Source organism: Heteronotia binoei, chromosome 14, assembly GCF_032191835.1.
Source record: "Heteronotia binoei isolate CCM8104 ecotype False Entrance Well chromosome 14, APGP_CSIRO_Hbin_v1, whole genome shotgun sequence".
Lineage (NCBI taxonomy): Eukaryota > Metazoa > Chordata > Lepidosauria > Squamata > Gekkonidae > Heteronotia > Heteronotia binoei.
This window is the reverse complement of record NC_083236.1, coordinates 2,307,408-2,334,571: the sequence shown is the minus strand read 5'-3', so window position 1 is coordinate 2,334,571 and position 27,164 is coordinate 2,307,408. Positions and strand designations below refer to the sequence as shown.

The 27,164-nt window shown below is 45.9% G+C and overlaps 1 protein-coding gene across 1 annotated transcript in view; it reads right to left on the bottom strand.

Annotated features, from left to right (window-relative positions):
- The window catches only part of GABBR2 (gamma-aminobutyric acid type B receptor subunit 2), an 824,150-nt gene that overhangs the window by 50,489 nt on the left and 746,497 nt on the right, over window positions 1–27,164 (bottom strand). Inside the window, exon 14 of the mRNA XM_060254061.1 lies at window positions 1,865–1,975. Within this exon, the coding sequence (XP_060110044.1) occupies window positions 1,865–1,975 (111 nt within the window). The remainder of the gene's footprint in view (window positions 1–1,864; window positions 1,976–27,164) is intronic.

The following is a 27,164-nucleotide window of genomic DNA, read 5'->3' as shown; positions in this document are numbered from 1 at the left end:
TTTTTTAAAAAACAAACAAACGTTGTGTTTGCCTGTGTCTTTTCTAAAGTTTTTATCTCTGCTACCTAATTTAAATAGGTACACCCAGTACCTGGCTCAACATGGCCCGGCCCAAAAAGGTCTCATTTATGTTAGATCCAACTCTCATAACAAAGGAGTTCAACACCCCTGAAAAAACAATGGTTTTGGGGGGGCACTAGTTTCAGAGTGTCTTTGATGATGAGCCTTTCAGCCTTCCAGATTGTTCCCTGCCTGGTCCTTTGAACAGGAGATGCCACTGGGGGTCGAACCTGGGACCTTCTGTATGCCAAGCAGAGGCTCTGCCACTGAGCCACAACTCTTACCTGATGCTGGAGGCAATGTCAAATGGAAGAAAAAAGGTTTTCACCCACTCTGTCACAGACTAATCTCCCTGAGGAGGGAGTTCCAAAGTTTTGGTGCTATGACCAAGAAGGCCCATCTAGCATCAGATGGTGGGGGCACCAGAAGCAGGGCCTCCGAAAACAAAGGGAGCAGATGAGCAGGTGCATATGGAAGCAGGCGGTCCCTTTGAGGGCTGTATAGGGCAATACTGGCACTGACTCCAGACACCTCTTCATCACACCCCTCCCAGGTGAAAAGGAGAAAGACAGCAGAGTGCCACTTCTGTCCAGATGACACTTTCCCCCAGATCTCCTGACACTTCCTGTCAGTGGTTTCATGTCATCAAAATCATGCTGCATGTGTGAGAAATACAGCTTTAGAATGCAGGTGGTTACTATGTGAAAGTAGTCAGTGCAAGGCAGTTAGCAGACAGCTGGTTGACTGAACCCTTCTAAGACGGAGATTCCGGTTTGGGGTTTCAACTCTCTGCTCTTGATGATGTGCTCTTGAGACTGGCATCAACTGTCTCAAGAGCACATCATCTGGGTATGATTCTGGATGCCTCCCAAACAACAGAGACCCAGGTGACTAATGCTGCCAGACTGGCATTCTGAACTGTGCCAGTTCAGGTAACTGGCCCCCCACCTGTCTTGCCCTGATCTAGCCACGGGAATCCTTGCAATGGTCCCCTCCAGACTGGACAACTGTAACTCGCTCTCTGTGGGTCTACCCCTCAGGGTGACCTGGAAACTCCAATGGATACAGAATGTGGCTTTGCAGGTCCTCATGGGGACTCCACATATGGCACAAATCCATCCTGTGCTGTGTGAGCTGCACTGGCTTGAAGTGGAGTACCGGATCAGGTTCGAGGTTCTGAAGTTCACCTTTAAGGTCCTGAATAGTCTGGGACCTACATATCTTCAGGACTGCCTCTCCTGGTATACCTCTAGGACCAGAGCCAGGGTGTTTTCTGCCTTGGCTCCAACCTGGTGGAACTCTGCCTAATAACATCTGTGCCGTTTGGGACTTGATGTAGTTCTGCAGGGCCTGTAAGGCAGAGATGTTCTGCCAGGCATTTGGTCGAGACAGCGACGGACTTCCATCTTCCTGGCACTCCCACTCCAGCACATCCCCATGAGGCACCAGCAGGAATTTTTAGCGCTGTCTTTAGGCTGCTGCTGTGTTTTTATTGGCTTTCATCTGTTTTTATTATGTTTATGTGATACTGCCCTGAGCCCTGTCCTTTAGGGGAGGGTGGTTCGAAATCGAATATAATAAAGCAATACAAAGACAGTCATTTTTAAAGCATCATAACTCAGGTTTACCAAAGTACAAGGAGAACTTAGTGATAAATAGCTCAGCACTGAAAGAAGCCACAGTTTCTATTTAGATCTTTACTAGCTGCGGACTGTATTTCCTTTGAACAAAAAGCTTTTCTAGAATGGATTTTATTTTGAAAAGCAGGAGCACTTCTTAAGGAAGAAACAGAGAACAGACTTACCATGAGCAGGCCTTTGTAGGCATAAACAATGCCAAGCCAAATGGTCATGTGTGTGTTTTCACAGTGTTCCAAAATGGGAAGAATAGAGATATCTCGGCCTGCAGGGTCGGGCTGCAAGTGGACAGAAGAACACAATGTGAGAACTGCATCTGATGTATGCCTCTTGGGCTGTCTGGGAGCCAAACAAAGAATTCTGACGGCGAGAAGTCTGGTTGAAGGATGTTAAGAGACCAAACAAGAAATGCTGATGAACTGGGAAAACAGGTTCCTGTTTCATTGCTCATAGTGCCCATCTTTAGTTGCATCATCTAACAACATCTGTCATCATCAAACAAGTGCCATGGTCTTTTTCAAACTTGAGAATGGACCATCTGTTTTCAGCTATAACACAGAGAAGACCTTCCATGTAATAAGCCTTTGCATAGCACTATTAAAATATTAAAACATGCTTTATGTAAATTACCTTATCATTGCTTTTTAAAAGTAAGCAAACATTATTACCCCATTCCTGCAGAAGGCGGAGAGAGAGAGAGAGAGAGAGAGAGAGAGCAAGGAAGAACTGTTGTCATCAGTGAGGTCACGGCAACTCCCTTATATTTTAAAAGGCCCTAAAATATTGATATAATACTGTAGTGTTGTGATAACAGCTTGAGCAGCTTCTCTGAATTCGCAGATTTAATTTTTCTCAAAAAACCTCTGTCTCTAGCTTCTTCCCTTGTGGGACCTTTTTTCTTACATCCCCATGATGGAACTTAAATTAGAAAGGAAGGAAAGGTCCCCTGTGCAAGCACCAAGCACTAAAAAGATATATTGATGTTTTAGTACCTTAAAAAATTGAAATCACTTGTATTCAGGGCAACGGGGGGGAAAGGGAGTGGTTTAATGATGACAGTCCAATAGTTGAAAAGTGGACTAGAGGTGGGTGGGACAAAGGAAACATACAGAAATATTACATGCTGGGAAAAAGCCAACAAAATTGGCTTCCAGAACAACTCCAGGGTAACAGTGGTCTCAAAAGACTTGGAAAAAAACTGGGGGGAAACAAAAGGCTGAATTGAAACTTAAAGGAAAAAAATGAATATGGAAATCAGGGAATAAACTGAAGCAGTATAGAGCCAGAACCGATGAAAAAACCGTTTGTGGAAAAGCCCCCAGTTAGCTAACTATAAACGGTCTGGCAACACAGTTATAGGCAAGCCAAAGCAAATTCAGAAGCCAACAGAAACAATATATAACAATGCAATAACAAATGTATTAAAGTAATAAAGTGTTATGTTTACAAAAACCAATGTGATTTCTTATCATATGACTATATCGTGTAACTTTATGAAGTCCATAAAATTGGATGCCGAACTAAAGCTGAAGTGATTGATTTGCTACTTGGAAATTTTGGAAGATGTCTCTGCATCCCGTCCTTAAAGTTCTTGTTGAAACCAGTTGTCACTTGTCACATTATTAACAAGATTGTCAGCTCCTGACAAAGAGAGTTCAAAATGGCGAATATCAAATGCTTGTTGGGTTATATGATCCTTGGTTCATTGATACTTCATGACCCTCAAGGAAGTCCAAGCATAAGGATAACCTTATTTCAAGAGTTCTTGCATTTATGGACATCATAAATTTCTACTGCATTTAACGACAGACTATGTAGAACTAGCGACTGGTTGGAATGGACTTTATTCATCTTATGTTGGAACTCTCTGCCTGGGGCAGTGATGCTCTGTATTCTTGGTGCTTGAGGGGGGCACAGTGGGAGGGCTACTTGTGTCCTGGCCCCACTGATGGACCTTCTGATGGCACCTGGGTTTTTTGGGCACTGTGTGACACAGAGTGTTGGACTGGATGGGCCACTGGCCTGATCCAACATGGCTTCTCTTATGTTCTTATGTCCGAGGCAGTGATGCTCTGTCTTCTTGGTGCTTGGAGGGGGGGGGGGGGGACAAAGTGGAAGGGCTTCTAGCCGCACTTGTGAACCTCCTGATGGTACTTGGGGTTTTTGGCCACTGTGTGAAACAGAGTGTTGGACTGGATGGGCCCCTGGCCTGATCCAACATGGCTTCTCTTATGTTAACAATTGAAACAATGTACAAATGTTATAGTTACGTGATAACAAATTATATTGTTTTTGGTAAATGTAACATTTCATTACTTTCATACATTCTTTATAGCATTGTTATATATTGTTTCCAACAGTTTCTGAGTATGTTTTGCCTATTCAGCTAACGGAATGGAGTTTGAGGTCATGTATGGAAAAAGCTCTAATTCATCATGATCCCAGATAAAGAAAGTCATATTTCTATATTACTTTTTTGTTTATACTCATGGTTTCATGCTGTAGGTAATCAATAACTGGATTAAGCAATAGTATTTATCCAATATGGGTTCTCATTATGAGCCACATATAATTGTTTCTATATATCTGTGACTTCTGTTATGAAGCAACACAAGAACTTGGCATATTCTGTCAGCGTAGTGTTCATTGAGATACCAGAATAAAAGAACTCTTTCTTCAGAAATAAGTTTCTTTATTGGTTATACAATGTTTCTACTGGAGAAGACCTTTGAAAGTGATAACATACATTGGCTGGGTACTGGCCTATATTGGGGTACATCAAAGGCAGGTCCCTTTAAATCATTCTTAAAACAAAAGTTACTTTCTCTCTCAGAGGTGTTTGATTCACACGCCTGTTATCTGCCTTTCCTGAACCATCCACACTCCCCCTTCCGCCTGGCGGCCTTGCGGGGCCTGGGAAAGGCGCGGTGTCTCTCTCTGTTCTGCCAGCCATTTATTGCCCCTGGCGCCCAAGGCTCCCCTCCCTTCCTCTGCCTCCCTCTGACATACCTCACATTCTACTAAGGAGCAAAGAGGTTAGTCTTGAACAAATAAACAGTATAGGCAATATGGTTAGTATCAATAGGAAGCAATTGAACACAAGCTGACATATTCGATCCATAAAGTAGGTATGGGTTGCTATTGTGATACAGATGATTAGCATGCATGGAAAGATAATATGCTCTACCCTAAAGGCATGGGTGGCATGCTGGAAATACAAAAGCATAGATCATAGGAGGGACCCCCAGGGTCATCTAGTCCAACCCCTGCCCCTGGTGCCGTCGGGGGGGGGGGCAAATTGGCCAGCCACCCATGCTTTACTCCTCCCCGGGTCTGTGTTCACAGACTGGGGGAGGAGAAAGTGTGGGCGTCCCGGTGCTGTTTGAACTGTCCTTGGAGCTGAGGAGGGCGCAAACGTTGCCCCTGCTCCTTTCTCCTCCTCCAGTCTGTGTGCACAGACTGGGGGGAGGAGAAAGTAAGGGTGTCCCAGGGGTGCTTGCGCCGTCCTCGGAGCTGAGGATGCACAAATGCTGCCCCAGCCCTTTTCTCCTCCCTCAGTCTGTGTGCACAGACCTGGGGAGGAGAAAGTGAGGGCATTCCAGTGGCATTTGTGGCGTCCTTGAAGCCAAGGCCGGTGCAAACTCCACTCCCCCCTTTCTCCTTGGGTCTGTGTGCACAGACCCAGGGAGGAGAAAGTGAGGGCATCCCGCTGGTGTTTGCGCCTTCCTTGAAGTTGAGGATGGCACAAACACTTTCCCCCCTTCTGTGCACAGATCCAGGGAGGAGAAAGTGACAGTGTCCCGGAGGTGTTTGTATTGCCCCTCCTCTTTTTTCCTTTGGGTCTGTGCTCAGACCTGGGAAAGAAAAAAGGGGCAGGCGCCGGGGATGGTGGTGGTGGAAGACTGGGGCTGCTAGGTGGGGCTGGGAGTGCCTTGCCTGGGGTGGCAGGCCCACTCCCCACCACCATTTTTTGAGTGGGCTGCGTGCACCATTTTTTAGTTTTGCCTCCGCTCGAAAAATGGGTAGACCTGGCCCTGGAGGCAACAGAAAACAACTCTGCACCATCCTCAATATGACAGCCCCACAAGTACCTGAAGGTGGTGATCATATCACCTTTCACTTGTCATCTCTCCAGGCTAAACATTCAACCTTTCTTCATAGGGCTTGGTCTCCAGACCCCTCAACATCTCCGTCGCCCTTCTCTGGACCCGTTCCAGCTTGTCTATATCCTTCTTAAATTGTGGTGCCCAAAACTTCACGAGATCTATACTTCTGTTGATACAGCCCAAAATCACATTTGCCTTTTTTAGCCCCTGCATCACACTGCTGACTCATGTCCACCGTATGGTCCACTAAGACCCCTAGATTCTTTTAACACAGACTACCACCAAGACAAGTCTCCCCCATCCTATAATTATGTATTTGATTTTTCCTACCTAACTGTGGGGTTAAAGGGGGCTGGAGTTAGTAATCTTTACTACATGATCTTAAATACGGATGCTACTTGTTTTGGATAAACTCAGCTTTTATGATGTGCACATTTTCTGATCAAAATACACAACTAACTCAGTGTGGCATATTGCAGCTAAAAGGTCCTTCATGTTGTCTCCTGCAGAACTTGAGGGTCACCAGCCCTTTGATGATAACGCTTTCCCATCTCCTCTGGAACAGAATGATCTCTCTGCTACCAGAAGTCGCTTCTGCTTTCCAACGTGCCGCATGTGAGCTGGATTCATATCAGCCCCTCCTCCCAAGCAGAACGCCTGCTCCACTTGCCTGCAGATCTGCAGAGTCTAGACAAGGCTTTCAGCTGTCAGTCTCTCCAGAGTTGTCACAGCTCTTCTAATTAGGGGGGGCATGGAAACATCCTTCCTATTTATACTGTCTCTCACATTCCTTTAGGGTTTGTGTATGAATGTCGAGGCAATGGCATCTGCCCCCAATCCCAAGACAACATAGCTAGCGAAGCTCACTTAGTAGTTTTAGAAGAATGGAGGCCCCTGGGGAAAAACCCAGAAAGAAAGAGACCTTCAAGACACTGGTGGGAGGCTGCCCACACAGGCACAGAACACAATGAAGCGAAGGAACAGGATTCAGGCTACACCTGCCAGCTTTGCATCAGAGCCTTCATACCATCCTGATTTGAGGGAATTAGGCACAAGACATTTTCCCTAATGTGGTGGGAGGGGGAACCTCATCTGCTTGAGCTTCTGCTTATCAGGCTTCTGTAACAAGCACAGAGATGGGGCCAGGAATTCCTCTCTGCTAGGAGGAAGAATTGCTTTGTTGCCCCCTAGACAGTTTTCTCTGCCTGATGCAGGGCAGACTGGAACCCCCATTTTAGCAGGTGGAAGTGGCAGAGACTAGTAAGAAGCTGAGTCAAATGTGCAGCATCACCACCATGCACTGCAGGAGAATTAAAAGTAACCCCTCCCAAAAAAGCCCCGGTTGCAACCTGGAAACTCTGATAGGCCCCCCTCCCCCACCTACAAGGGCATCAGTGATTCTCCTGCGTGGCAGTTGCAGCTTGTTCCTTTCCCAAGAAGAGCCTGCTCCTTACTCTTCATCCACTAAGTCTCAAATCTGAGCTGCCAAAACCTGAACTTTGGGTTTTTACATTCATCCTGCTCCAGCAGGGTATTAAAACATTAAATCCCCTTGAGTTGTCAGGTTTCCCAAAGGAAATATACTCTGCTCAGTACTTTCAGCTCCTCATAGTTAAGAAATGTTTGTAGCCTGTAGCATCTATTCACATCCAAGTGGGACCCTGCTTGCCGGAATCACTCCCACAGAGAACCACTGAAAGAAGCAGAGAGCTTCGTTTAGACCAAGCGACATTCTCCTACTGGAACTGGGCTGGCATCTTTGACAGGGCATTAGGGAACCTATAAAATGCCACACACTGACCTTAATAACAAAGAGCTCCAACCTAATTTGACTTTCAGCCTGCCTGCCTGAGATATTTCACTTTGCAGAAGGCTGCTGGCTGCAGCCACAGATGGAGTCCAGACTGGTTTTTGATACAAGTAAGAAACTGTAATGTTGTTCACAAGTGTTGCTGATCTGGCTGACAAAATCAAGAAAGCCACTTCCCCTCCACAGTATTCACACGGGAGCTATCATTGAAGCACATTTACCCTTTTCATTTGCATCTCTATTCAAACAACTTCCTACAGGGGAAGCATTCTTGGCTATGGCTTGATTCAGAAATCTAGTACAACCCTGTTAGAGGGATTTATAGATTCATCTCTTACAGATGCATAAGAGAGGCTGGTCCAATCCAAAGGCGCCCAAGGGACCTCTAGTTCACATACTGTACCTGTTATATATGTGCCTTAAAGTATGTACTTCCTGCCAGCTCATTGGAGCCAAGAAAGCAGAGCTTGGGGACTGTATAACAATGGGTAGTGGGATCCAAATACCTGCTGCCCTGCACCAATCACAGACCCCTGCCTGTTTGAATGAACCAATGGCAGGCTAGTGCAGGAGATTAGAGTTGTATATAGGTTAGTCAGTCTTTTGTGGAAGCAGCCTTCACCACGCTTCCCTTAATAAAGAGCTGTCCTCACTAGGATCTCGTCTTTGCAATACTTTGAACCCACTATATTATAGTACCAGTACTGGTGGGCAGGTTGTGGTGGAATGACAAGACTATCTGCAAAAAAACTTACACTCGCTCTTTCAGTGCGAGAAGTTGAAGACTGGATTGTCCTAAACAATTTTGCTGGACGAGAGCTAGCAGATGCAATGGAGGCTTGAAACTTTCCTTTTGAACAGCCTTCACCACCTCCTCATAGGTTGTAATAAACAACCTATATGATGCTCTTGCAGCGTCATCACAAATGTGCTCTAGCCATCTAAGCTCCTGCTTTATCCTTCTAAGCTCCATGGTGCTCCATGGGGCTAAGTTTGGGTGGGAGTAAAGAGGGTGTCAGGGAGCAATCTCATCTATGGCTTCAGAGATGGACATTCCAGTCCTCTGTCAGCTCATCTAATGAGTCACCGGTAGATACTGGACCTTGCAGAGCCTTTTAGAAACCAACTGGATCCATCAGTCTCTGCAAGTGAACAGAAATCCATTTGCCACCAAGATGGGGTGGAGGGGGCCTTCAGGGCACAGTGATCCAACCATGGCACCCTATCAACAGCTGTCAGATCCATTTTCATTTTATTTATTTATTATTTTATCAGATTTATATCCCACCATTCCCTAACGGGCTCCTATCAATCCCCATGCCAAAGATCAGAGCCAGTGTGTGGCCTGCTTGTTGTGTGGGATCTAAGACAAACTGGGAGAGTCCAAGTGCTGCCATGGAAGTCACCAGGTCCAACCTACCTCATCAGCATGGATGCTGAAGTCCCCAAGAATTATTAGCCTCAGGAACTCCAAGGCCCAGCCCGCTTGGCAGACTGTCTGTTGGTGCGCAAGGCAGTTGGTACATCAGCCAGGTAGCCAAACTTTCCTCAGTATCCCACTCCAGGCCAACAGAGATCTTAGGAGTGGAGAGGGCCTTGAAGGCAAAGGACTGCTGGATGAGTATGGCCCCCCTCCCCGCAGCCCCTTAAGTCTGTCACTGATGGACAGCCCTGCGGGCCCAGCCCTTTCAAGTATTATTGAGAGTTAGCTTCCAATTTTTTTTAGTAACCATGTGGGGAGCTACTTCTTATTTAAATTTATGAATTTAAAATTTATACCCCTCACTACTCAATGAATTCAAAGTGCTTACCAATAAAGTCAAAATTGCTCGATAAGAAAAGCATTTACTTGCACTAATCCTATCAACAATAATCAGTAATCATTGTGCTGTCCAAAATACAAAGCCTCTTACTGACAAAATCAACAGGTCATAAAAAGATCATCAGAACTAGCAGCTTATCAAGGTTAATTTTAAAAAGCCTGTTGGTCCAGCTCCGCCTTCCATCACTTACAAAGCCTAAGCAAGAGTGCAGCTCTAGTTCTTCCTCTCCATCAAAGCCCAGCCCAGCATAGAACATTCATCATACATCCTGCCCATTCTCTTAGAAAACTCCATGGTCTGCGCTTAGAGGAACAACACTCCAGCAAAGTAATCTTAAATACACCATCTCAACGTAGTTTGTCGAGGGAAAGATGAAGCAAAGCAGGCCCACAGCAGTTATGCTTTCCTATGATTCCCCCCTGTAAGTCCTCCTCGAGGAAGAGCCAGCAGAGCTTCTGCTAAGGGAGGTCCAGTCTTGGCAGCTGGCAGGGGTCAATGCAGTGCTGAGGGCCCCTCAAATGGGCCTGACACCTGGACCCTCAGCCTTACCTGGGTGGAGAGAGGCCTGGGTGGATGCCAGAGGCTGACATCAGCACAAGATGGAGGGAGGGAAGAGGTCAGGATGGATCTCAGCTCCCCTTGGGGCTCCACAAGATCTTGCGGCCAGAGCCCAGCTCCAGAGTGCTGATCCCTGCAGGGACAGAAACCCCACGGCACCACTCCTTCCAGAGAGCAAACATGAGTGTCTGGGGCTGGCCTTGTGACAGGTAAGATGAACTGGCAGATGCTGAGAGTTGGGCAGTGGACAGGACTAAGAAAAAAGTCACCGGTGAGGGTAATCAATGACAGTGGGCTCTGCCTGATGGGTAGGCCTCTGGGCCAATGGGAGATGACAGAGTTGGTGAAAACTGCATGCACATTGCCCAAGCTGTTATATACTTGGACTTCTAAAAAGTTTTTTGAAAGCTCCTCATCAAAGGTTCCTGAATGAACATCGTACTTATGGGGGATAAGAAGAAGGTCCCTCTTATGGATCCTAGGAAGCAGTCAGCAGAAGCAGATGAGCCATTCTGGCAGTGGAGGGAGGGCAAGGGTCCTGGGACTAAGGCTACTTAATTTATTAATGAGGAATCTGGGACTGGGGTTGAGTAGCAAGGTGGTGACAAAGCTGGCAGAGGAGACCAGCTTTCCAGGAGGGGGCAGACCAGGGTGTGTCATTAAGCGTTCCAAAAGGACCTCTCCACATTAGGCACGTTGGTTACAATGAGGTAAATGACACATGATGTGTAAAAAAAATGCTGCCTTTATATATACACTGATAGTGTCTGATCTGTTGGTGACTGAACAGGAAAGAGATCTTGGAGATCACAGTGGATAGCTATGAATCTCCCTGGCCAAGTCCTTCATTCCATCAGGCACACCACAGTGAATCCTTTGGAGTCTGGTACCACTCATTTCCCACAGACTTTGCTACTGGGATTAAGCCCAAAATGACTGGTGCTTGCACCTTTACCTTTTAAAAGCATGGGGGCGGGGCTTTAGGGAGCTCTATGGCGGACATGTTCTTTTAAAGCTCCTCAACCCCTCCTGCTCTTTTCCGCCTTAAAATCACCTTAACACCACTTGTGACTTTCCAAAAATGACTTGATCACAGCTCTACTCTGACCTTACCTTTGTGGAATCTGTCTTTACTTAGACTGTTACTTTTGCCTGAGGGTGATCACTAAAGATGTGACAATGGGATTATGTCAGCTAATAAAATGGCACCAAAACAAGCAGCAGCCTCACAGCAAGACCTACTGCTCTTAAAAAATGATCTTATGAAATCGTTCCACCTAATGGAGTTGGAGTATATTGGAAAAAATATCATCATTGATGCACCCAGTAGTGGAACAGATAAAAGAAATCAAGATCAATCTCCAACTGGTTGATTTCAATGCAGCAACGGCCCTGGAAACAAGCATGGCCCTTCAGGAAGACTCCCACATGCTGCCCCAAGAAGTAACAGAGGCCAAAGAACGTATTTTAAACCTGGAGTTGACAGTGAGGCAGTGAAACCTGAAGTCAAGAGAGACAGAGGAGGGGTCAGAGGGCTTCATTGATTTTATAACCTCCTGGCTGGTGTCTATGCTAGAACTGGAGCAGGGTCAAAACTTGACCGTGTTAAAAGCTTATCGTTTAGGCGCCCTGCACAACCCACAGCGGTCTCTGCCAAGAAATATCATCATCACTCTGCTTGAGCCGATACACAGAAAGCTAATTTTGGAGTTGGCATGGAGGAAGGGTGCCCTACAGTAGGAGGATAGGGTGATCCAAGTGTTTCCTGACATCCCAGCTGATGCCTTACAAATCTGACAGAATAGAAAACCGACGACTGCAAAATTGCAGGGAAAATATGTGTGATATAAATGGCTGGCCTCTGGGAAGCTGTCTATGTCTATCGTGGGAAGCAACATCAAGCCTGGGATGAGGAGAGTGTGAAGAATCTTCTCAAAGCCATAAGACTGGATGCCATGCAGGACTCTGACAGACTGTCACAGAAAAGGCAGCTTTCCTCTGCAAGGATGCCAGAGAGGATTAACAAACAGTTGGCATGAGGAGGAGTATAAATCTGAAGGTGGGGAGAATAGGAAGGCAGGATACTGAATGGAATGGAGAGTGTTGAATAGTTTACGGTTGGTGAGTGTTTAGTTTCTAAATTCCTACCGGTTCTCACTGGTGCTGGGCAGAATGGGCGGGGGGGGGGAGGAGATGTCAGGGCCATCCCCCTCATTGTTCAAAGCTTCCCCTTGGTTGGCAAGGTGGCTTCAGGGAGCCACTGTGACAAGGTCAGGTGGAAGGTAGTAGTGGGGAAATTATTCCAATGTTTCAGTCATAGTTAGTCTTCTAAATATTACATAAAATTCTAAAACAAAATAAGGGTTGTTAATTAAGGGCTCTTATTAAGGGAAGGGGTTGGCAGGCTAGAAAATTAAAAATCAGTGTGAACAGCTGCTGCTATTGCACTGTTGGTTTTATTCTGCATCTTGCTACTTTTTCTCAGTAAATTTTTAAAAATTATTCCACGAGTCCTCTGCACTTGGGTTCCCTCTGAGCATGTGTGTGTTTCTGCCCCCCATGGTGGCTGTCTTTCACCCCCCACCCCGTGCCAGAATACAAAAGGTGCTCAGAGGCTCAAAAAGGTTGGGGAGCCATGGCCTAGACAACAGGGAGGTCGGCATTCAAGACTCAGAGCCTTCTTGGAGACGTCTACTAAGAAGCAGCTGCTCCTGGATCCCTCCCTGAAGAGGTCTCTGCGTGGAAACCAGCGAGGATCGTTTCCCCTCGCTCCCCTTCAAAGACATCTTGCAAAAGCCTGGTCTACGTTTGTCATACAAAAGCTTCACTGGGAAGGAGCCCAAGAGCAGAATTCACACAGGGACTGAGCTGGGGTTGCCAAGTCCCACCTTCACACTGGCAGGGGGATGTTAAGGGGGGTGTTGCCATGCGCCTCCGCTGTTTGGGGGAGGGGTTTTCCCTAGCTGGCAGTGGGCAGAAGCCCTGAAGCAGGAAATCCCACCCCCCTGGGGAATGGGAACCCCAGAATGAGAGAGCTAGAGAAGCAAGTTCGGCTGAAATGGTTCTCCCATTGAAGCCCCCAATACAGGAACTGGTGTAGAAAGGCAACCTGGAGTTGAGCAGCTGCCCAAGGGGAAGTCTTTTCCGCCAAGGTACAACAGCACATCCAGGTGTTCCCTAGGAGGAGGAAAGAGACCGGTGATATTTTGCAGGTATCTGGGACTATCAGAAATAAGCAATTCAGAACAGATAATATCCATGAACCACCATAATCCTTAGTAAAAGAAGCTGTCTGGTGATCAATAGCTTGGACCTTCAGGAATAGGTGTCCCAGATTGTATTATAAAATGCTCATGATGATCAAGGTGTTATTGCTCGTGTTGATTCGGCAAAATAATCAGTAAAAGCAGATCATAGTGGATGAGTCAGTCTTTGACCCATTAATAATGACCATTTAATGAAACTCCTATATATTTGCTCAAATTTTAAAAATGACTGTAGAATCTTCTGTTTTCTACATGCAAACATTCAGATGTAGGACTTTTGTGTCCCCTCCCCTTGAGTGAACAGTGCTTTCAGTATCTCAAGCAGAAGTACAAGCCTTAGATTGTAATTCTTTTTAGAAAAATGACATTTTCAAAGGTCTCCATGCAACTCCCTCCCCCCCGTGTTCTCACCAGATGGTCTCCTCTTCGCCTGTAAGTTTTATTTGTTTGATTTTTAGTTTCTAAAATGGCAGCTTTGACTCTTTCAAGTTAATCTTTCCATCGCAGCTTGAATGCAAAATGGCAGCTCAGAAATGCTGCAGCAGCAAAGGGAAGCAGGCGGTCTGGCCATGGAGTGTTCTGCTCAAATCCTTTGTGCGGCATTTCCCCTCCATGATTAATTTAAGGGCTTTCTTTTTTTCCACAGCAGATGTCACAGCAGATTCCATTTAACACAGTTATTCTACTGGGCATATTTTCACACTGACTGATTATTCCTGACTCTGCCACACAAAAGAAAATATTCCAAAGTTATTATCAGATCCGGCCACACACACCCCCCCCAAACTCCTGAAGGGGCGGCGCATCTGAAGAGCTCAGAAATAAACAGTAACATTAACAGAGATGATTCGCTTGGGAGGCAAACGTAAGCAACCCTTTCCCAAGGAATGGGCTTCCTCTACAGCTTCTGTGAGAAACGCTGTAAAAGCCCAGATCCATTTCTGCTCCACTTGGTAGGAAATGGCTGAGAAGCATTCATTCTGATGACATCTCTACATTGCTGCAGCCACACTTGGGAGTCGACTGCATCAGCAGACAAGGAAGTCTCTCTCACTAATCCGCAATATGGCTGCAGCCTCCAGAGACAAGCCACATTGAAGGGGGCCATTCTGTGTGCCTCTTCCCACCTCTCTCAACTCAGTGCCAGAAAAGCCAACAATCCTCCTGGCCAGCATCAGGCCAGTCCTCCCCAGATTCTCCCGAGGCCCAGGGTCACCATGGGCTTTGGGGAGCCTCAAAAGTGTCACTCCAGCAACATTTTGCCATCAAACTGGCAAAAATTACTTGTCCATAAAAATTATTTGGAGCCCACCTGCCCATTTCCCCGAGTTCGCTATTTCTGGGACATCATGGATGGGGAAAGAAATGGCTTTGACTGCCGGGACATGATTCTTACTACTGGCAAGCTGGTGTGTCTGGCTTCTTCAAACATCTTGCTACTTTACTGAAGGCCTGAACCCATCTTAAAGTCTGACATCTTAACTCTCCTAGAGAATGCTATTGCTCAGAATACTGTATGTATTTGTCATGTCTTTCATTACCCAGCGATGTCTCCAACAAGCAACATAACCCACGGTTGTCAAGAGCTGGGACAAATATAGCTGGGCAAAGAAAGGGAGCTTTCCCTTGGCCATGAGCTCCATACATGACTGTAGGCCAGACAGAACTCTGTTCTCTCCGGCTGGTATCTCCCATGGGGATAACAATACAAGTGCAGGCCTGCATTTGTTGCAAGCTTTGAGAGGAGCAGTGACCATCAAAGTAAAACATTTTGGCCTGGGCTTGGACACAAACAGGAAGCCAGCCATGGGCAAAACCCATAAGGGGAGGTTGCTGCAGGCCAAGGCATCCTTATAGCTTGGCTGCGTCCCCGGACAAGGGCTCCCTTCACCCACTGGATCAAGCACCTCTTGATAAGGAAGGTTCACCACAGCCTCTTAAGGTGGTGCAGGGAAGTTCTCTTCCACCAAAGTTACAGTTCTGGCAAAAGGCACCATTAACTTATTCCAGCATTGTTTTACTACCCAGAAAATCCATCTTTTTTTACTAAAGAATGACTCTAATTGTCATGATCACTGGCCACAATGGTAGTTGTGACAACCATAATGTGCCCACAATGCACATCCTTCAGTCTCTCCCCCCTCCCCCCATTTCCTAGGTATATCTGAATAAACTTTTATTCACACTGGTTTCACATATTAAATATGCCAACATTGCAACACAACTTTACCATCAGATGATGATGTTCCAGCACAAAAACATTCTTGATATCTTACAAGTTATCTACAATTCTTACATCTGATCTTAAGTCTCCCATCCAGGTTCTGATCAAACCCATCCCCATTTAGCTTCAACAGAGTTGCTTATGATCAAAAATTCAACAAAGTTCTATGATTCAGCAGTTACCCTTATAACTTCTCTCCTATCCAGGGAATTGATGTTGCCCAGAATTCAACTGATTACATGAATTATATGAATGTTACCAGGGCTTTTTTTGTAGAAAAAGCCCAGCAGGAACTCATTTGCATATTAGGCTACACTCCCTGATGCCCAGCCAGCTGGAACGGTGTGCATTTATGCTCAAGAAAAGCCCTGAAATGTTGCAGCCCATTAACAAAAGATTTGGCCTGGTGTAAATTTTCACAAAGCTGTCAAGAGGCAAATGTCTGCTTATATGCTTTGGATCATAACTTTTACAATAAACTGCTGAATTCCTTATTTGTAGATCAGATACAGATAGACATAACAACAATGTCTGTCTGATATAAATCCTGGTGTCCAGAAAAGCCAGGGTGTATATTCAAAGAACATTTAAGAGATGTTCATACAATTTAATCTGAAAAGAAGCACAGAACACTTTAGAAAGTAGTGAATTCTTTGCTTTGTGCAAATCCTGCCTAGTTATGGATTCAAAGATGTCTGTGACGCAGAGTGAAGGAAAACCACCCCAGCCAATTCAGCAGCAGAACAACACAAACCCTTGCATTATGTCTGCAATGGAGGCATAAAAGGCAGAAGCAGCTTTGTACGCTTTATCATAACAAAAAAAATTTCTCACTTTAAATTCAAGCATTTTTGTGTTTGATAACACTGTAGGCCTCAGGGGATTATGGGTTCAGAACCCAATTTATTTCTTCTCCCCGTCATATCATCACTCAGTCGCATATCAGCAAAGTGGGAATTCACATTTGGGTCGCTTACCTTACTAACAGTACAATCCTATGCAGATCCTATGGGGTCTGAGGAAATGGGCACAAAAGCTCATGCCTTGAATAAAGCCTCGTGGGTTGTAAAGGTGCTGCCGGACACACACCTTGTTCCGCTGCTTCAGACCAACCTGGCTGCCCACCTGGATCAGTCCTAGGCAGAGTTTCTTCAGTCTAAACCAATCCAAATCCAGTTCTGCATTAGGTTGCACCATAAGGCAAATGCTAATTGAACAAGGCCAGTTCTTCCTAATGCTTAGCTGGAAACTCTTTTGATTTAATTTTAATCCACTCGTTTTGCTCCGACCTTTTGAGGCAACAGAAAATAACTCTGCTCCATCCTCTTTATGACAGCCCTTCAAATACCTGAAGGTGGCTATCATATCACCTCTCAGTCAACTCCTCTCAAGGCTAAACTACCTTCACAGTCTTTCCTCATAAGACTTGGTCTCCAGACCCCTCACCATCCATATTGCCCTCTTCTGGACACGTCTGAGCTTGTCTACATCCTTCTTCAATTGTGGTGCCCAAAACTTGAACACATATGAGGTCTAGTCAGAGCAATGTCATATCATGTGTGAAATTATGGGACCAAGACAGTACCTGTCACCCTTACAGATGACCTCCAGAGGCAGTTGGATCAAGGCAGGTTGAATCTATTGTTTTGGATCTGATGGCAGCATTTCACAGGATCAACCATGATCTTTTGACCCACTGCCTTGCTGATGCAGGGATGCAAGGATTGCCCTAGAGCAGAATGTGGCCTCTATGGGCGCACATTCAGCCAGTACTGTGCAGATTGCACTGGCTGTCAATAGCGTTCCGGATCCATTTCAAGGGGTTGGTTTTAACCTTTCAGGCCCTGAGCAGCCACAGATCAACATACCTATGGGATTGCTTCTCCCCTTGTGTACCCTGAAGAGCCTTGCATTCAGCTAGTCAGCATTTGCTAGATATCCCCAGCCCAAAGGATGTCTGCTTAGCCTTGACTAGGCTAACTTATACTCATACTGAGCTTTAGCTTTCCTAACTTTTTCTCTACAAGCACTGGTGATTTGTTTATATTCATCCTTGGTTATAAGGTACTCCTTCCAATTCCTAAAGGTGTCTTTTTTATTTCTCAAGTCTTTAGAGAGCTGTCCATGGAGCCACTTCAGCTGCTTTAGGCTTTTTCCATTTTTTCTTCTCATAGGAATTGCCTGTGATTGCACTTTCAGTATTTCGCCTTTAAGAAATTCCCACCCCTCCTGAACCCCCTTCCTCCTAAGTATTTCTGACCATGGGGTATTACCCAGCATAGTTCTAAGTTTATCGAAGTTTGCCTTTCTGAAGTCCAACCTATAAGACTGACTACGTATAGCTTTTCCCTTCCCTAAGACTGTAAATTCCAAAATCATATGGTCACTACTGCCCAGGGTGCCCACTATTTCCACTTCTTTAATCAATTCTTCCCTGTTGGTGAGAATCAAATCCAAGATAGCAGAGTTGGACTTCCAACAGATGTCTGGGTAATTGAAATCTCCCATGATCACTGTATCCCTTCTGTTGGAGAACTTTGCAATCTGCTGTAGTAGTATCTCATCCAAGTCCTCTGCCTGACTTGGTGGTCTACAGCAGACCCCCACAATAATATCACTGTTATTTCTTACTCCTTTTATTTTTACCCAGAGACTCTCAACTGAGCTGCCATGCTCCGATTCACATATTTCCTCACAAGTGTATACCTTCTTCACACATACTGCTACGCCTCCGCCCTTTCTCATTTGCCTGTCCCTTTTTAATAAGTTGTACTCCTGAATCCTAATATTCCAGTTGTGAGTGTCATCCCACCAAGTTTCAGTAAGGCCTATTATGTCATAGTCTCCTTCCTTTATTAGAGCTTCCAGTTCCTCCTGTTTGTTTCCCATACTCTGTGCATTAGTGTAGAGACATCGGAATCGATGTTTTATGCATTCCGAGGGTTTAGTTTTCGTACGAGCCTGCAAGTTAACATTACCTAGTGTATGTGCCACTCTTTGCAAATGTTCTTATCCCCAATTTCTTGCATCATACGAATCTTTGAATTACTGTCTCGCTCCCCCATACAATTTAGTTTAAGTTATTAGGTTAGCAAGGCTGTTACCAAACACCCTTTTTCCTACCGCCGTAAGGTGCAAACCATCTCCCGATAGAAGACCACCATCTTGAAAGCATAAGCCATGGTCCAGAAATCCCAATTGTTCCTGACAACACCATCGACGTAGCCAGTCATTTTTTGAAGTATTCTTCTTTCTCGTCCTAAGCCACGACCTTCAACAGGAAGCACTGATGAAAACACAACCTGTGAGCCCAGCTCCTTCACCTTCTGACCAAGAGCCACATAGTCTTTTCTAATACGTTCAGGGCTATGACGGGCAGTATCATTCGTTCCCACATGGATCAGCACAAAAGGATAGCAATCCGTGGGCTTGATAAGTCTTCCAATCCTTTTTGTCACGTGCTGGATGTGTGCACCTGGCAGGCAGGCAGACCTCTCGGGATGACAAGTCCAGTCGGCACACTTTGGGCTCCATCCCTCTGAGCAAGGAGTCTCCAATCACTACCACCTTCCTCTTCCTATATTGGGGAGCAGAAGCTCCAGGCTTCTTATCCATAGGATGCTGAGAAACTTTCTTCAAGCTTCGTGGAGGCTGGGGAAGTAGCCCTTGTTCCAATAGCTTAGAATCAGTTACTGTGGGAAGATCCTGGAACCTATTGCTGAGCAGCAGGGGCTCAGAAAATCTCCTGATTTTCTTTCTCCTTCGGGTTACATTTTCCCAGGAACCTTCCTCCTGTGTTGGGTCCTCTTCTAATTGCTGAGATACTATTTCCTCTCCCTTCCTCTTGTCCTTTCAAGGGTCCCTCATACATTTTGTCAAGAAAATCCTCATTATACACTTTACAATTAAACAGTTTGTTCTGGGGAGGGGATAAAGCAGGGGAAGGTAGGCAGGGTGAAAACACAATGCTGACACCACAAAAGAGTGTACAAAAACATAATCTGAACATAATCTAAATTGCAGAATTTTACATTGGAAAAATGCAACTCCATACCTGAAGGGGAGGGGGATCATGGAAGTGGATTCAAAAACTGCACATTAACAGGACAACAAATCTGGAGCTACTTCTGGAGCACCCAAAGAAGTACAAAAAATTTGACAAACATTGATAATACAAGGTTACACTAAACACCCTGAAGTCAGAGGGATTTATTATGCATCCACAGGGGGGAAGGGAGAGAAGGGGGGAAGTGAAGAAAGGTTTGGATAAACCCTTAGAAATAGCATGCTTGACATACTGCCCCCCCTAAGATCTTTTCCGGGGTTTAGAAGGCTGAGCATTATAAAACTTTTTTTATTAAGTCCAGTGCTTCGACATGCGAGCCCTCGACCCACTCGTTGTGGGCTGGTGGGAAATGCTTCCATCAGATCAGAAAATACAAAACCCCTTGTTTGAATTTAGCATCTAATATTTCTTTAACTTCATGGTGACTCTGACCCCCCAATCGGGATAGGTTGTGGAGCTTGAGGTCGAAGGTGCCAAGACGTAGCTCCAGAATCTCATCAGAATAGACTGCAATGAAAAATGGTGTATTTTACTAAACAGTTTAGGTAATTCAAGTTCCACTGTCACTTTATTGATCACTCTTTTGATATGAAAAGGTCCCAGGAATTTGTATGCCAGTTTCTTAGAAGGTTGGGGTAAAGATAAGTTCTTGGTAGACAAAAAGACTGTCTCTCCCACTTTAAAATCCCAAACTGGAGTATGGCTCTTGTCATAGTGCTTTTTGTATGTTTCTTTGGCTAATTCCAGGTTTTCTTGGATAACCTTCCAAACTTTCCCTAGTTTCCCCCACCATTGTTCAGAAGAGGTTGGCACTTCTGGTGTTACTCCCCCCAGCAATAGCAGGAATGGTTTTCCTTTGTATCCATTCACTACCAAGAATGGAGAGGGGTTTTTTGTGGAGCTATGTACACTGTTATTGTATCCATATTCTGCGAACGGCAGGAGTTCCACCCAGTTTGACTGCTGGTAATTCACAAAACACTTTAAATATTGCTCTAATAACGCATTCACCCTCTCCATTTGTCCATCTGTTTGAGGGTGGTAAACTGAGCTTAATCCCTGTTCGATCCCAGTCAATTTACAAAACTCTCACCAGAAGTTGAAAATGAATTGCGGGCCCCGATCACTAATTACCTTGTCCAAGAACGAGTGTAGTTTCACCACATGTTGAAAAAACAATTGGCCTAACTTTTTAGCTGTGGGGACTTGAGTGCAAGGGATAAAATGGGCTTGTTTAGAGAATGTGTCTACTATTACTAGAATTACGGTTTTCCCTTGCGACATGGGTAATTTCACAATAAAACCCATTGGGACTACTGACCACGGTTGAGTAGCTGTCTCCAAAGGTTGCAACAATCCGGGGGGGTTCCCGCCCCTTTTCTTGGCCATTATACATATTGGCCACAATGCTACATAGTTGGAAATGTCTTTCTTCAAGAATGGCCACCAGAACTGTCGGTTTACTAAGTGTAGTGTTTTCACATATCCAAAGTGTCCTGAAAGTTTATTATTGTGACAGAATTGTAGGACTTCTTTTCGGAGGCTCTCAGGTACATAAAGTTTACCCTCTTTGTACCAGAAGCCTCCTTCTCCTTTCGTGACTCCCTCTGGTTTGTGGTCTCCCTCTTTCTCCACTTTACTGATTAATCTTTCTCCTCCCCACTTTTCTTCTAGATTAGCTCCCGTTTTTGTTCATCTCGACTGCCTCCTCCACCGCTCTTGAACCGTCCTGGTCGCTCTCTTCTCCCACTCTTGCCCGCAGGGAGGGTAGTGCCAGGATCGCTTCTCTCCGAGCCGGTGCCTCGTCCATCAGCCTAGAGGAGACAGTGCCGGGACGCAAACACCGCGTGGCACATCATCGACGCTCACAGTCATGGGGAGTGGATTCCCCCTGCATATCCAACAACTGTTCATCACCTCAACCTGTTCTCCTCATGCATTGAACCCACTGTTTAACAGTGGCAACGAGGATGGGATACTGTTGAGTGAGCCCTGGCCATCAGCACCACACTGTGCACTGCTGCTCTTCTCTCCACAAATACCGTGCATCGCATTGCCAACATGACTACCTCTGGCCGACATGGCTACCGCTCCAGGGATGCTGCCCAAGTTCAATACCACTCATCCCAAGCTATGGGAGACACAGGTGAAGCACCTGAAATACTACCTTGTATTTCACAAGATCGGAAATGAAGAAGGAGACAGCAAGAGGAAGAAGGCTTTGCTGCTGAGTTCCTGCAGCATCGCCACCCTGAGGCTGTCAGAGAGCCTGGTTGCCCTGGCAACGCTAGAAGTCTCCTCCTTCGATCAAATCGTCACAGCGGTGACTGGCCACTTCTCCCCAAGACCTTCCCGGATGGCTCGGCGGCATCAGTTCTTTGACCGGCACCAACTGCCTCAAGAATCTGCCACCAACTACCTAGCTGTCCTGCAAGAACTTGGAGTAAAGGGTGAGTTTGAGTGGCTGGAGGAGGTCCTGCTAGACCACTTCACTTATGGCTTCAGAGATGAGAGAGCTCAATGGAAGACCACCGAGCTGGACAACCCGATGGACAACCTCAGTCACAGAGCCAACCAGGGGGGCAGTGATCTTGGATCTGACTTTCTGAGCAAAGCTCAAGGCCTGATGAAAGATGTAGATGTCAGCTGGGAACAGTGACCACAACACTACTGAGTTCAGCATTCATGTTGAAGGGAAGTTACCTTGAAGTCCAACACTGTGACAGTTGTTCAAAGAAACGAATTTTACAAAACTGAGAGAGAACACAAAATTGTATATATCATGGCTTCTTATGAAAATGTCTTCCCTGGAAGTGGGTAAAAGCAGCAGGTGATGGTTTTTGTGGAGAAACAGAAGAAAGAGTTAAATATCGCCTCGACTGGTTTCCCCTTTACAAAACAGAGGAGGGGAGAATGCTATTGTAACCCCCCCTCCCCCTTGGGTCCCTGCTGGGGGAAGAAGCAAGGTAGAGTCACAATCCGTAAAAAAGACATTAAAGCAAAGGATCCCCAAACTACACAATTAACAGGAAGTTCTGCTCTCTGCATGGTCCTAATCTGTGTTCCCAGCACAGTGTATAAAAAGAGACTGAGAGGACATTTTTTGAGGATGGGGCTTTCCGGGACATCCCATCGTGTCTCTGCTGCCAGGCTGATGTCAGTGATCCAATGTGCTCCTTGTTTGTCCAGTGCTGGAAAAATGCTCGACAGAAACTCGGCCTTTTGGGGTTTCCTGCCAACTGCTTTCCATCGCAGAATCCCTCCAGAGACTCTCCCTTGGAATAACCTCTTGCTTATAAAACCTGCTGCTGTGGACCTTTTGTTTCAGAGGGGACTGGCATGAAACGGAAAATTTAGGGGTTTTATTTTAACACGAGTAGATAGCATTATGTATCTGTGGTAGGTATTTATGGGTGTTTGTGTACATGTTTATGTGCGTTGCTTCAGAATCTCCTAAGAAATCATTCACCACGCGTTTATTTGGGATGCTGTCAAAGTGCAGAGAATGGAAGGCTCTACCAGGAGGCCACTTCAGGCAGCAGGTTCGGGGGCCAGAAGCCTCCCTGTCCTTCTGCAGCCTCCAGTCCTGCCCACCTGCCTTCTTCACCAACTCCCTCCCTCCCCCCCTCCCAACCCCTCCACCGGGGACTCAGAGCGCTTCCCCGCAGGCTCCTTTAAAAGCAGCACAGCCAGCCCTGCCGGTGCCCCAAAGGGCTTCCTGAGCCCTCCGGAGAGTCCTTCCTCCGTCTCCTTAGAGTTCAGCCAACATTTCGGTTGCTGGAGCAACCCCCACGATCAGCAGGGCTGCCAGGGCAAGCAACATTCTGTTGGCACTCTCCGGAGAAGGAGTCTTCTAAGACCCAAGGCAGTCCTAGAGAGCACGCGTGGCCTGCCAGACTCTCTGAAAGCAGGGCTGGAGGAGATGAAAAGGAGCACCAGTTGTTCCAGCTGCTGGGTGGGAGCAGGAGTGGAGGTGATGGTGAATGGCCTCAGGTAGCAAAACACCTTCAGTTCGGGAGAATGTCTTTGTGAACGCTTGACACTCCAGAGTCCCAGCTCTGCTTTAAGCACAGCCTGAACCCGGTTTGTAACTGGAAGTGTCAGCCCCACTTCTTAAGGGGATTTTAGGTTAAGATTCCCCCAACCTAAAAAATCCTGGCTCTGCTACGCACCCCCTTGGTTCTCAGGGAAGGCCGGCTAGAACAGCTCTTGGTTTCAGGAGCACAACTGATGTGCAGATCACAGAAGGAGAGAGAGGCTTTCAGAGAGGCAGTCAGGAAGGGCTTTAAAGGTAAAGAACTGTGAAGTAGAGATTTATCATTTCTTTCTATTCAGTCAAGATTGAAAAATTTATGAGGCACAACACCAGGAATGGTTTGAAGAAGGATACGCTTCTCAATTCTCTCAGCAAACCTTGGCTTTGGTCTTCTAGTAATTTGGTGTGCTGTGCCAATTCATGAACAGATCCTGTCTACTTCACTCTTTAACTATTGCAAGACATTTTAAAGAGAGACTCTTTTCCCAGAAGAAGAAGAAATTGGATTTATTCCCACCCTCCAATCCGAATCTCAGAGTCTCAAGAGTGGCTCACAATCTCCTTTATCTTACTCCCCCACAACAGACACGTGTGAGGTGGGTGGGGCTGAGAGAGCTCTCCCAGAAGCTGCCCTTTCAAGGACAAGTCCTGCGAGAGCTATGGCTGACCCAAGGCCATTCCAGCAGCTGCAAGTGGAGGAGTGGGGAATCTGGTTCTCCCAGATAAGAGTCTGCTCACTTCACCACTACACCAAGCTGGACTGCATTCATGTCCCATTAAGACCACTGAGAAAGAGCTGATTTATGTTACATTTTCACTGCCACTGCAGCCAGTTTTCTAGGAACTCAACTAGCCCCATCCGCCTCACAAGCTGCCTGAGGTGGGGACAGGAAGGGAAGGCGGTTGTAAGCTGCTGTGAGACTCCTGAGGGTAGCAAAAGCAGGGTATAAAAGCCCCTCCTCCTCTGCAGGCTTGCTCAGGGCTCAACAGAATCAGCCCTCTCTTGGTGGGCTTTCTTGCAGCTTCTCAGGGCTGTAATTGTTATATAATGATTCGAATCGTACTTAAGGAGGGGGCTTTCAAATGGTGTATTTTGTTTTTTGTGAGCTGCCCTCAAGGTTTACTTAGCTCCAGGATGGGATATCAATGCAAACAATACTTTTTTTTTTTTAAGGAGCAACTGAAGCCAGAAGAGAATGGCAACCGATTCTTCTTTGCAATTACCCTTTAAAATAAATTGTGCAATAAAACCAATCACCAAAATCTACAAACAGTTGGTCCTCTTTCATGCTGCCTGGGGTCTTTTAAATTTATATTTAAATTATTTTTAATAATTTAAAAGAGCAGAAGCACCATGTAATGCAACAATGAAAGCATGAACAGGAATGGAGAAAGGGAAACAACCCAGCCCGAACGAAGTCACCCAAGAAAGCAAACAAGACAGGCTGATGACAATCCTGCAGAAGGCCATCCTGTTGCTGCTCAGTTCTTGGAACACAGAGATGTGGGGAGGCAGATTGCATGGTCTGTCAAACATGCAACCCGGGAGCTGAATCAGGCCCCCAGAACAACTGGCTGTCATCTGCTTCCTTCTCTCTTGTTCCCTTCTGCATCACAGCTTGCTTCGCAAGGCTTGCTCAATCACACTTGCTCAATCACACAGCAGCAAAGCCTCTATTATCTCTGTTGGCTGGGATTCCTCTCTTGAAGAAGAAGGGAGGAGGGAGAGCTGCTTTGCCAGGCTCTCGCAACTGCACAGCAGAGCTACTGAGCCATGCCTCTCTTCCTTCTACTGGCTGAGGCTCCTCCCCCTACTGGTCCCCTGGGGAAGGAAGAAAAGAGCCAGAGCTTCCTTTGCCTAGTTCCCTGGATCCCATGGGAGAAATACAAAGAAAGCACCTTTAAGTCCAATGAGTGCTAATGTTTTAAGCATGTTTTAAGTTTTTAAAAAATCTTTAATTGTGTTTGTGTCCTTTATAAAGTTTATATCTCTGCTACCTAATCTTAAATAGGAACACGCACAGCCCGGCCCAACAAGGTCTCATTTATGTCAGATTCGGCCCTCATAACAGAATGAATTTGACACCCCTGATCCTTGCCATGAATATTGAAGTTCCATGTTTCTGTAAATCTCTGTAACTGTCATGGGAATGTTTGGGGGAGCTATGCTCTGTTTTGCCTCTGCCTGTAACTTACAGAGTAATCCCTCTGCCCTCTGGGAGAGGTCTGGGTCTGGACCTCAAGGACATGCTGTCTCTTCTTCAGAGGCTGTCTTGGCATTTGTTACACACAAAGGGATTTGGGTGTGAAATGCTCACCCTTGCTTTTTGCAGGCTTTTTATTGTGAATTTTGGCGGGCTCATACCGGCCTGGGAGGGCGTATATAGATTTGGCCCTGATGGTAAAGGCCAGATCTGACACAGAGAATCATACTGCTGTAAAGTGAACCTTAGAGGAGCCTGATTATTGAGGGCTGTTCAGGAGCTGACATAAAGTCCAGAATGAGTAAGAGTAGTACACACATATTGGCATTTATCCCTTCCAAACCATGTTTTCATCTTAGGGGAGTTTGCATTGTCTGTGAGCACCCACCAGCAGGCTCAAAATGATTTAAAAGAAGAAGAACAGGCAAAGGTGGAAAAATGCAAGCAGGGAAAGGGCTCTGTGTGTTTTCCCCACCCTCTGATTTTTAGGGTTCCAGACCTAACTTCAGTCATGAAAACCTACTAATCCTCCTCCACCATTTCACAAACTCTGGTTATTACACCACTTTTCTGTATGGCCTTTTAAAATATCACCTTAATGCAGAAATCTCCATTAATAACTGATGTTTCTGCCAGAGAACTGAGGCAATAAATTTCAATGACCATCTTTTGCCAATATTCTCTGGGGGAAGATCAGATCAAAGCAGTACTAGTGACTGATTAATTATCAAAGCTCAGTTTTGCCAGAATGCCTGTTGAATGAGCTTTTAAAAGTCTATTATCATAAACCAGTCACAGCCTGCATTCGTGTGATTTCATTAAAAAAGTTAAAGCACTGGGAGCCAATAAAATATGGATAATATGATGGAAGGAGAGCGATAAAGCACCAAACCTCAGACATGAGTCACATTTTCCTTATAGACCACTAGATGGCAATAGATCATAAGATAACTGGTGCTTTTCTGTGGCTTTTGACTGCCTGCCAAAGGCTGCCACTGGCAGGGTGTATTATGTGGAAGGCAAACATTTCACATCCAGAATATCTGGGGAAGGGGTAAAGTTTGGGGGGGAGGGTATATCCCCTTCCCCAATTTTCAGCAACCTTGATGTACCTGGAGAACATCCAGATTCGCTGGACTGTAGGCAAAACAGGCTGTAGATAGATACAAGTGCTTTATACCTGACCACAGAAGCTACTATGCAGAGCATGTCAAAAACAGCCACTACACATAGACCTGTACTCACAACCAACAGCAAATGCTGAACATACATACCAGGGTGGCCAAACCTGTGTTGGGAAATTCCTGGAGATTTGGGGGTGAAGCCTAGAGGGGACGGTGGCACGAGCATCTCTGTATCTGAAGGCTGAAAATT